This window comes from Pseudorca crassidens, chromosome 15 (assembly GCF_039906515.1).
Source record: "Pseudorca crassidens isolate mPseCra1 chromosome 15, mPseCra1.hap1, whole genome shotgun sequence".
NCBI lineage: Eukaryota > Metazoa > Chordata > Mammalia > Artiodactyla > Delphinidae > Pseudorca > Pseudorca crassidens.
Genome location: NC_090310.1, coordinates 37,112,501 through 37,124,746, shown reverse-complemented (window position 1 = coordinate 37,124,746; position 12,246 = coordinate 37,112,501). Strand labels below are relative to the sequence as shown.

General features: G+C 42.7%; 1 protein-coding gene across 1 annotated transcript in view; it reads left to right on the top strand.

Moving 5' to 3' along the window:
- The window catches only part of LOC137208020 (ATP-binding cassette sub-family A member 17-like), a 79,791-nt gene that overhangs the window by 35,908 nt on the left and 31,637 nt on the right, over positions 1-12,246 (top strand). Inside the window, 3 exon segments of the mRNA XM_067708483.1 lie at positions 5,334-5,504; positions 5,812-6,022; positions 8,253-8,403. Coding sequence (XP_067564584.1) covers positions 5,334-5,504; positions 5,812-6,022; positions 8,253-8,403 — 533 coding nt within the window.

Genomic DNA, 12,246 nt, shown 5'->3' with positions numbered 1-12,246 from the left:
TGCGCCTGGTATGTGTGAGGAATGGCACAGAGCTGAAATGTGATGAAGTGTGATGTATCTCTGCAAGTGGCATTGTGGGTGATTTTATTTTCTTCCTTATACTCATATGTGAATTACTTGTATAATAAGAAAAAAAAAATGGTATTTAAAATACTGGAGGGCTTCCCTGGTGGCGCAGTGGTTGAGAGTCCACCTGCTAATGCAGGGGACACGGGTTCGTGCCCCGGTCCGGGAAGATCCCACATGCCCCGGAGCGGGTGGGCCCGTGAGCCATGGCCGCTGAGCCTGCGCGTCCGGAGCCTGCGCTCCGCAACGGGAGAGGCCGCAACAGTGAGAGGCCCGCGTACCGCAAAAAAAAATAAATAAATAAATAAAATAAAATAAAATACTGGAGACATTTGATTTAGAAAACAGGACAGACTGTCTGGTGTTCTCTCCCTAGATCAACACCGCCCACAAAAGAGGCAGGGTGCCCTTTCTCAGGGGACTAGCCAGGCAGTGCAGAGCAAGGTGTGGCTCGAGAAGCAGAGAGAAGTTCTCGTTCAAGCTCAGAGCCCTTCGTCCTTGAGCTCTGGCCTCTGTGGTTCAGCTGCTCTACCACCAGGCTCCAGAGGCCAGGGAAACCCCCCTGGTGTTGCTCCCCATCATGGTCCTCAGTAGCTCCAGGCAGCTAAACTCTGAAAGAAGGAGCTCCCTTATGGATTTCCACTTGGAGTCCCACTGATGAACTTTCGGAGGAAGTTGGTGTGGGTGCTCGGCCTGTCACAGGTTCTTCAGAAATGCCACATGCGTGTGCATATTACACTGTCAGTCAGAGTTGGCTTTTCAACAGGTGTTCTACAAGGGAAAGGATGAACATATGGCAGTCAAAGATCTGACCATAAACTTGTACCGAGGGCAGATCACTGTTCTCCTGGGGCACAATGGAGCAGGCAAAACCACCACCTGCGGCATGCTCACAGATATGTGTGTGGGGTCAGCCCTCCTGAGGAAGTGCTGAAGAAATTGTTGATCCAGATCTAGATGTTTTGGCTCCATCTCCCCTCATCAGATTTCACTGGCATCTTTGTTTGTTGTTTGTTTTTTTACTATCTACGTAGTAGTGCCTGGTTGTTCACATTACTCTGTAGCAGGAAAAGGGAATCTTTGACTCTTTTGGTCAATCTGAGGAACTTAGTTTCAAACACTATCAGGAAGTTGTGAACACTGCTTAGCATGTTTCCTTCCAGGTAGAACTTTCCGGTACAGTGAGGCACCACTAATCTCTCAACCAAACATTTCATCCACTTACTTTTGATTGCCAGGGGCACTTTTAGAATGATACCTGGTGAATTATTCTAAAATTATCTGTTTCAGAATAGTTTTTATGCCTAAATAATTCTTTCATATTCCATTAACTAAAATAATATCTGTGATATTTGAAAACTCATTCATTCAAGAAACATATATTTATTGAAGGCTTAACCTATGTAAAGCTCTGTATAAAACCAGTGAGATGCATTTCTAAATTTTGAGGCACTCTGAAAGCCCACCAGTTCTTCTGTGTTACATACAGAACACCAAACGGCTGGGAAGCTAGGAGCACTTCAAAGTCAAGCTGCCACAATTCTCCTCACAGGTTGCTGATGCACCTTCCACTGAAGGCATTTGAAGAGCAGCAATATTGTGAAGTTTGGTCTGAGGTGCCTTTGGTACTGGGACTTTAAAAACCAAGTTTCAGCCCAGCAGATACATGCTGGATGGGCTCTGGATGCATCAGGATGGGGGTGCAGTAATGTCTCCAGACAGGTGGTCCTCTCTCAGATACAGGCATTGCTACTTCTGGCAGCATGATCATTTAGGGAAGGCCTCCCCTTCTATGTAGACTTGTGAGGTCCTCAGTACTTGAAGGGTGATCCAGCTAGACAACAGGCTAAGTGATCAAGGAGGCAAGTCAGGTACAAACATTGTTTAAGAAGGCCGACTGATAGAAACACTCCATAGACACTCCCCTATTGCATTCCCTTATATTCTGTTCCTAGTATTCATCACAGTCTGTGCTCATCTGGTTTGTGTATACATATATATGTGTGTGTGTGTGTGTGTGTGTGTGTGTTATTTCTCTGTCTCCCCCATCCCTCTCCCTAGAAAGCTTGTTCTGTTCACTTCTGGATCCACAGTGCCTGGAACCGCGCTTGGCAAAGGATAGGCACTCAACAAATATCATTGAATGAATGACTGAATTAATTAATTAATGTAATTGCAAATTCTGCCAAAATGCAGACCATGAATGATAAATAAATAATCATAAACAAATAAATAATACATACATCTGTCCACTCTAGAGCCATAAATAAATAAATAAATAAATAAAATTTAAAAATAAAAAGCATTGCATAGGATTCCCACCTATGTTTCGTTCTAAGAGTTTCAAACATTAGTTCTTTTTAAAATAAATTTATTTATTTATTTATTTATTTTATTATTTATTTTTGGCTGCGTTGGGTCTTCGTTGCTGCGTGCGGGCTTTCTCTAGTTGTGGCGAGCGGGGGCTACTCTTCGTTGTGGTGCGCGGGCTTCTCATTGCAGTGGCTTCTCTTGTTGGGGAGCACGGGCTCTAGGCTCGCAGGCTTCAGTAGTTGCGGCACATGGGCCCAGTAGTTGTGGCTCTCGGGCTCTAGAGCATAGGCTTAGTAGTTCTGCCACATGGGCTCAGTTGCTCTGCAGCGTGTGGGATCTTCCCGGACCAGGGCTCAAACCCGTGCCCCCTGCATTGGCAGGCGGATTCTTAACCACTGCACCACCAGGGAAGTCCCATACATTAGTTCTTACATTTAGGTCTTTGATTCATTTTGAGCTAATTTTTATATGGTATGAGGTAGGTGTCAAATTCATTCTTTTGCATGTGGATATCCAGTTGTCCAGCACCATTTGTTGAAAAGACTGTTTTTTTCCCCATTGAATGGTCTTTGCACCTTTGTCAAAAATCAATTGACCAGGGGACTTCCCTGGTGGCAGAGTGGTTCAGAATCCACCTGCCAATGCAGGGGACATGGGTTCGATCCCTGGTCAGGGAATTAGATCCTGCATGCCACAACTAAGAGCTTACATGCCACAACTAAATAAAAAGATCCCGCATGCTGCAATGAAGATCCCTCGTGCCACAACTAAGACCTGGCGCAGCCAAATAAATAAATAAATATTTAAAAAAAGAATCAGGACCAGCCAAAAGAAGAGACATATAGGGTGATGTCTGGGAGGGTCCCAAATGAAAAGCTTCCATGTCTTCAGAATGTGTCACCGTCCTGGCACATTGCTATATAGAGGGTAGCTCACCTAAGCTTCAAGTGTCTAGTTTTTACTGGGGTTTCATTACATGGGCGTGAATGATTGAATCATGGACCTCGTGACTGAGCTCAGTCTGCAGTCTTTCCCTCCCAGCAGATTGGGAGGTCAGATTGATATCATGGCTCAAAGCCCCAACCATCAAATCACATGGTTTGTCTTTTTGGTATGACCAGCCCAGATCTTGACCACCTCATTAGCATAAACTCAGGTGTGGCCTGAGGGTACTACCAGGAATAGCAAAGACACCCCTATACTCCAAGGATTTAGAGGCCCCTCCCAGTAACTGGGGACAGAGGCCATCCAGATTCTTTATTATACAACACTTACATTGATTTTTAATATGCTGAACCTTCCTTGCATTCCTGGGATAAATCCCACTTGGTCATGGTGTATAATCCTTTTAATATGCTGCGGTACTTAGTATTAATAAGTCATATATTTAAATGGTTCAAGATGCAAAAGCCGGGAATTCCCTGGCAGTCCAGTGGTTAAGGCTCCACATTTTCACTGCCAAGGGCCTGGGTTCAATCCCTGGTCAGGGAACTAAGATCCCACAAGCCTCATGGTGTGGGCAAAAAAAAAAAGATACAAAAGTCTTTTGTTTTTCCCTTTCCCTGAAGGTAGTAAGTTTATTGTGTGTCTTTCTTATGTACAGTTTATGTATATACAATAGTCCTGGCTTATTTGCAGGGGATTTGTTCCAAGACCACCAGTGGATGCCTGAAACCTCAGATAGTACCGAAGTCTATATATACTATGTTTTTTCCTATACATACATACCTATGACAAAGTTTAATTTGTAAATTAGGCACAGTAAGACATTAAACCAATAGCTAGTGGGAAGCAGCCGCATAGCACAGGGAGATCAACTCAGTGCTTTGTGACCACCTAGAGGGGTGGGATAGGGAGGGTGGGAGGGAGGGAGACGCAAGAGGGAAGAGAGATGGGGATATATGTATATGTATAACGGATTCACTTTGTCATAAAGCAGAAACTAAAACACCATTGTAAAGCCATTATATTCCAATAAAGATGTTAAAAAATAAAAAAAATTTTAAAAACCAAAATAATAATAAAATAGAACAATTATAGCAATATACTGTAATTAAAGTTATGTGAATGTGGTCTCGCTTTCTCTCTCTCTAAGAATATCTTATTGTACTGTACTTACCTTTCTTGTGATTTGAGATGATACAATGCCCATGTGATGAGATGAAGTCAGGTGAATGATATAAGCATTGTGACACAGCATTAGGCTATTGACCTAGTGACAATACATCAGAGGAGAATCATCTGCTCCAGGTGATCCTGGATCATCAAGTCATGACAACGTCGACGGTTGGATGTCAAGGGCAGACGATGTCGATGGTTGGGGATCCCGAGCAGGACAGAGCCGGATGGCACAGGATTTCAGAGTTCAGGATACTCAGAACGGTGCACAATTTAAAACTATGAGTTGTTTATTTATAATTTTTAAATATTTATTTATTTATGTATTTTTTGGCTTCTTCATTGGGTCTTCATTGCTGTGCGCGGGCTTTCTCTAGTTGCAGTGAGCGGGGACTACTCTTCGTTGCGGTGCACGGGCTTCTCACTGCGGTGGCTTCTCTTGTAGAGCACTGACTCTACATGCACGGGCTTCAGTAATTGTGGCATGCAGGCTCAGTAGTTGTGGCTCGAGGGCTCTAGAGCACAGGCTCAGTTGTTGTGGCGCACGGGCTCAGTTGCTCCGTGGCATGTGGGATCTTCCTGGACCAGGGCTCAAACCCGTGTCCCCTGCATTGGCAGGCGGAGTCTTAACCACTGCGCCACCAGGAAAGTCCCCTATTTCTGTAATTTTTCATTTAATATTTTCAAACCATAGTTGACTGTGGGTGGTGGGTAACTAAAACTGTGGAAACCGAAACCTCAGATAAGGGAGGACTGCTGTTCAAGCAAAATGCTTGTTGGACGAGCCAGCCTCCCGTCAGAAGCTGCTGCCAGATCTCTGTCCTCTGCTATTTCAGCTGAAAGACTTGTTGCGCCAGAAGTGCCCTGAAGAAATCAATTGTGTGCTGCACATCCTCAGTCTGGAGGACAAACGGGACTCCCGGAGCAGGTTCCTGAGTGGGGGAATGAGGCACAAGCTCTCCATTGGCATCGCCCTCATCGGCATCACCCTCATCGCAGGCTCCAAGGTAGGGGGCGGCAGGGCCTGGCTTCCTTAAAGACACAGGTCAGGGCCCCCACATGCAGTAGACAAACACGTTGGGTCAGCAGGGCCCAGAAGTATCACTTTATAGTTCCCACTTGGCCTGGGCTGGCTGCAGGCCCTTCAGCCATGGCCCAGGCACCTCAGCTCTGGACACCCTGGATGGGCAGTCTCGTGTGGGTGGTACTGCTGAATCTTCATTGACCTCCAGTCACATAGGGCCTGCAGTGCAGCCAGCCGGGGCCTGGGACGTGACTCTGCCGTCATCACAAGGTCATTCCTCTGCCCTTCAGGTGCTGATGCTGGATGAGCCAACCTCAGGCGTTGACGCCATCTCCAGGAGGGCCATCTGGGACCTTCCTCAGCAGCACAAAAGTGACCGCACCATCCTGCTGACCACCCACTTCATGGATGAGGCCAACCTGCTGGGGGACCGCATCGCCATCATGGCCAAGGGAGAGCTGCAGTGCTGCGGGTCATCTCTGTTCCTGAAGCAGAAATATGGTGAGCGGCCCCGGGCAGGCAGCCGAAACTCCATTCTGTGTGGGGTCAGCGTTGCTGGCCCAGTGTGCTGGAGAAAGTATCCATTGGTAACGTTCCTGAAGGGCCCCTGAGATCAGGCAGGGAGAGGTCTTCTCTAGACATCCTGTTCTGCTACCTGTGGGTAGAGACCCGAGGCCCCAGGCAGAGGGGCTTGTGAGAACGAAGAAGGAATGAAGCAGAAAAAATCTCTGAGACTTGGAGTTAGAAGGCCTGTGTTTGAGTTCCACTCTGGTAGTTTACTCCCTCTTCATCCTTTCTACCAAGTTAGTTCATCCTTTTTTGGCCTTAGTTTTCTGATCTATAAAACGGAGATTAAGATACCATGTTCCTCAAAGTGGGAGCTAGTGCATGCAAAAGTGCGAGTTGTTTCCACAACTGGGTGTGCTCCTCATCAGCATCCCACCACAAACATCCTCCCCTTGTTTTCCTGGACCCCCAGACCTCTGTGTTTCCCTCTTATGTCTCTGAATGCTCCTTTGCATCACTTCTACTTCTAAACATGGAAATGCCTTGGTTGCTTTACTTTTCTTCCTCTGCCCACTGACTTAGTGATCTCATCCAGTGTCCTGACTTTAAATACTTACCTGGCTGAAAAACGTATGTATCTCTGGCTGGACCTCTCAACTGAACTCCAGATTTGTGTATTTAACTGCCTACTCCACACATCCACATAGACGGTGAACAGACCTGAAAGACTTGTCCAAAACCTGTGCAGAGCTGAGCTCCAGCTCTTTACTGCCAAACCATCTCCCCCACAGTAAAGGCAGCTCCATTCTTTTTTTTCTGGTTTTTTTTTTTTTGCTATATGTGGGCCTCTCACTGTTGTGGCCTCTCCCATTGCGGAGCACAGGCTCTGGACACACAGGTTCAGCGGCCATGGCTCACGGGCATAGCTGCCCCACGGCATGTGGGATCTTCCTGGACCGGGGCACGAACCCGTGTCCCCTGCATCGGCAAGAGGACTCTCAACCACTGCGCCACCAGGGAAGCCCGGCAGCTCCATTCTTCTAGGTGCTTGGCCAGAACCTTGGGGGCTCCCTGATCCTCTGTCTCTCATAGCCCATAACTGATCCACCTGCAAACTCTAGTGAACTTGCTTTCCTCCCACCTCTACCACTTGTTAGCGTCCTGGTCCAGGCTGCCGTCCCTCTACCTGCATTATGGCAGTTGCTTCTAACCCACCCCTGGCCTCTGCCCATTTGTCAGAATGAGTGTGTCACTCTTCTGCTCAGTCCACCAATGACTTCCTGTCCCACTGAAAGGAAAAGGCAGAGTCTTGGGAGTGGCCCAAAGGCCTTGCTTTGCCTGGTCCTATTACCCTGACCACATTTCCTAAAGTTCTTCAGCTGCTTTGGTCTGCTCCTGCCTCATGGCCCCCTTTCTTATCCAGCATACTGGGCCTGCTCCTTCCTCCGGGCCACATATTGTCATGGCTTCTCCTCTTCCTTAGGTCTTCAGTCCTTTTACAGATGTCACATTTTCAGTAAGGCCTTCCTTGTGACCCTGTTTAAAGTCACAATCCCCAATACTCTGTATCCCCTCCCCTGTTCATCTTTCGCCTTAGCACTTGTCACTAATATACTCTAAATTTTACTTATTTATCTTATTATCTGTCTCACATCCCTTTAATGAAAGCCCCTTGAGAGTAGGGATCTTTGACTATTTGGTCCACTGCTATGTGCTCAGTACCTAGAAGAGTGCCTGTCACATCATAAGAGCTCAGTGAATGTTTGTTGAATGAGTGCATTGCAAGCAGTGTAGTAACAAGTGTTACTAGTAATTTCTGAAAGAATGTTTAGAATACCATAAGGTATGTATCCTCAAAAACATAATTTAATTATGATAGAGGTATACTTGTTCTTAACCTTAATGTCCAAGGCCCCTACCTACTAAGTTTTCACTTCCCCACATTAGTTATCACTTAAAGAGAGTGTTGCCCTTAATACAACCCTCCTTTATTTTGCCTAGCATTGCTAAATGTGCTATTATCACCTCCCAACTATGGAGTAGAAGGTAAGACTCAAGAGTAGCATTATAGACCTTCAAAGGCAAGTTCACTGTGGTTTAAATTCAAGTCTGCAGGGCTCACCAGCTTCCCTGTCCTGTGGAGCTATCCTGTTCTAGGATATAGAATGCTAAATGTGACTGAAAAGGGTAAAACTGTTTCATGATCTTTTAAATGTTGTTTCAGGTGCAGGATATTATATGACTTTAGTGAAAAAACCTCACTGTAACATGGAGAAGATTTCTCATCTGATTTATCAACACACACCAAATGCAATTTTCCAGTCTAGCACTGGAGAAGAAATAACATTTATACTTCCTAAAGAGAGCGTGCACAAGTATGCCATACCTGAGACGTCTGGAGTAATTGTTTGCATGTACTGAGTGTACAGTTGTCTCTCCTATCCCTGTCCTCACCAAGGGCACTGGAAGCTGTAATGGTCTGGATCCCTAGGCCTTTGGTATTTCCTAGAAAGACACCACACCCCAGCCAGAGTGCACTTGAAAATACAGGACTCTGATCATGTTTCCTTCTCCTTAAAAACCCTTGATGGTTCCCAGTTGCCTTCAGGTTAAAATCAAATTCTTTGAGATGGCTTTAGAGGGGCCCTTGATTGTGTGAACTCTAATTACATGCACCCAAGTAACTGAGCTCAGATGAAGATTTTACTTGATTTTCCTTTAAATTACAGTTGACCCTTGAACCACACAGGTTTGAACTGTGTGGGTCCACTTATACACAGATTTTTTCAATAAATAGGTTACTATGGTACTACACTATCCCCATTTGGTTAAATCTGTGGATGTGGAACATTTGGATATGGAAGGCTGACTATAAAGTTATAAGTGGATTTCTGATGTGGGGTGGGAGCAGAAGTCAGCCCTGTAATTATCTTAGACCTCAAATTGGTTCCCAACACTTCCCTCTCTCCCTCTCCTCAGTCCTCATGTTGCTTTCAGAGAGGAATCTTACCTTATACTTCATTGAGAAAATAAACACCATCCAACAAGAACTCTATTTTATCCCTGTCACAAACCTACAAACTTGCTTGCTTCAACACCAGCTCAAGTACCCACCCACCTCACCTTCTCAAGAGTTCACTTGTTTGATAATTTCCTCTCTCATCTACATCACCAACTTCTCTCTCTTTGGGTCATTTCCATGAACATATTAGTGTGATCTGGAAAAACACTCTCTTGAGCCTACCTGTCTTTCCAGCCACCACTCCATGCCCTGCAACCCTGCACAATCAAAACTCTCTTAAAATGGGCTAAGCATGTTGCCTGCTTTATCTCATCACCCATGCATTACTTAGTCTACTTCACAGTGGCTTTCACACCCTTCCATCCAAACTGGAAAAATGCCTATTCAGATCTTCTGCCCATTTTAAAATCAGGTTGTTTTTTCTTTGATATTGAGTTGAATGAGCTGTTTATATATTTTGGATATTAACCCCTTATCAGTCATATACTATTTGCAAATATTTTTTCCCATTCAGTAGTTTATCTTTTTGTTTGTCAATAGTTTCCTTTGCTGTGCAAAAGCTTTTAAGTTTAATTAGGTCCCATTTGTTTATTTTTGCTTTTGTTTCCTTTGCCTTAGGAGACAGATCCAAAAATATATTGTTACGATTTATGTCAAAAAGTGTCCTGCCTATGTTTTCTTCTAGGAGTTTTATGACTTCTGGTCTTACATTTAGATCATTAATCTATTTTGAGTTTACTTTTGTATATGATGTGAGAAAATGTTCTAATTTCACTCTTTTACATGTAGTTGTCCAGTTTTCCCAGCACAACTTAATTAAGAGACTGTGTTTTCCCCATTGCCTATTCTTGCCTCCTTTGTTGTAAATTAATTGACCATAGGTGCATAGGTTTATTTCTGGGTTCTGTATTCTGTTTCATTGGTTTATTTGTCTGTTTTTGTGCCAGTACCATATTGTTTTGATTACTGTAGCTTTGCATGATACCTCCACCTCTAGACTTCTTTCTAAAGATTGCTTTGGCTATTTGGGGCCTTTTGTGTTTCCATACAAATTTTAGACTTATTTGTTCTAGTTCTGTCAAAAATGTCATTGGTATTTTGATAGAGATTGCATTGAATCTGTAGATTGCCTTGGGTAGTATGGTCATTTTAATAATAATAATTCTTCCAATCCATGAACACAGTATATCCACCACTTTGTGTTGTCTTGAATTTCTTTCATCAGTGTCTCATAGTTTTCCAAGTACAGGTCTTTTATCTCCCTAGGTAGGTTTATTCTTAGGTATTGTGTTCTTTTTTATGTGACAGTAAACGGGATTGTTTCCTTCATTTTCTTTCTGATAATTTGTTGTAAGTGTATAGAAACACAGTAGATTTCTGTCTATTAATTTTGTATCCTGCAACTTTTACCAAATTCATTGATGAGTAGTTTTTTTTGTGGCATCTTGAGGATTTTCTATGTATAGTCATTTTCACAATATTGATTCTGCCTATCCAAGAACATGGTATATTTTTCCATCTGTTTGTGTCACCTTCGAATTCTTTCATCAGCATCTTATAGTTTTCTTAGTACAGGTCTTTTGACTCCTTAGGTAGGTTTATCCCCAAGTATTTTATTCTTTTGATGTGATGGTAAATGGGATTGTTTCTTTAATTTCTCTTTCAGATCTTTCGTTGTTAGTGTATAGAAATGCAACAGATTTCTGTGTATTAATTTTGTATCCTGCAACTTTACCAAATTCATTGATGAACTCTAGTAGTTTTCTGGTAGCATCTTTCGAATTTTTATGTACAGTATCATGTCATCTGCAAACAGTGACAGTTTTACTTCTTCCTTTCCAGTTTGGATTCCTTTTATTTCTTTTTCTTGTCTGATTGCTGTGGCCAGCACTTCTAATATTATGTTGAATGAAAGTGGTGAGAGTGGGCATCCTTGTCTTACTCCTGATCTGAGAGGAAGTGCTTTCAGCTTTTCGCTGTCAAGTATGATGTCAGCTGTGGGCTTATCATATATGGCCCTATTATGTTGATGAATGGTCCCTCTATATCCACGCTGTGGAGAGTTTTTATCATAAATGGATGTTGAATTTTGTCCAAAAGCTTTTTCTGCATCTATTGAGATGATCATATGGTTTTATTCTCTAGTTTGTTAATGTGGTGCATCACATTGATTGATTTGCCGATATTGAACCAACCTTGCATCCCTGGGATAAATCCCACTTGATCATGGTGTATGAACCTTTTAATGTGTTGTTGAATTCAGTTTGCTAATATTTTGTTGAGGATTTTTGCATCTATGTTCATTAGTGATATTGGCCTATAATTTTCTTTTTTTGTGCTGTATCTTTGTCTGGTTTTGGTATCAGGGCCTTGTAGATAGAGTTTGGAAGCATTACTTCCTCTGCAATTTTTTGGAATAGTTTGAGAAGAATTTTTCTTCTCTAAATGTTTGGTAGAATTCACCTGTGAAGACATCTGGTCCTGGACTTTTGTTTGTTGGGAGGTTTGTTTTGTTTTGTTTTGTTTTTTATTGATTCAATTTCATTACTGGTAATTGGTCTGTTCATATTTTCTATTTCTTCCTGTTTCAGTCTTGGGAGATTGTACATTTCTGTGAATTTGTCCATTTCTTCTAGGTTGTCCATGTTATTGGTGTATAACTGTTCATAGTAATGTCTTATATTCCTTTGTGTTTCTGTGGTGTCCATTGTAACTTCTCCTTTTTCATTTCTGATTTTATTGATTTGGGCCCTCTCTCTTATTTTCTTGATGAGTCTGGCTAAAGGCTTATCAATTTTTTTATCTTTTCAAAGAAACTGTTCTTAGTTTTATTGATTATTTTCTATTTTTTGTCTTTATTTCATTTATTTCTGCTCTAATATTTATGATTTATTTTCTTCTACTAACTTTGGGTTTGTTTATTTTTCTTCTTCTGGTTCCTTTAGGTGTAAGTTTAGATTGTTTATTTGAGATTTTTCTTGTTTCCTGAGGTAGGCTTGTATCACTATAAACTTCCCTCTAGAACTGCCTTTGCTGTATCATGTACATTTTGGATTATTGTGTTTTCATTTTCATTTGTCTCCAGGTATTTTTTAATTTCTTCTTTGATTTCTTCAGTGACTCATTCGTTGTTTAGTAGCATATTGTTTAGCCTCCAGGTGTTTGTGGTTTTTGCAGTTTTTTTCGTGTAGTTGAT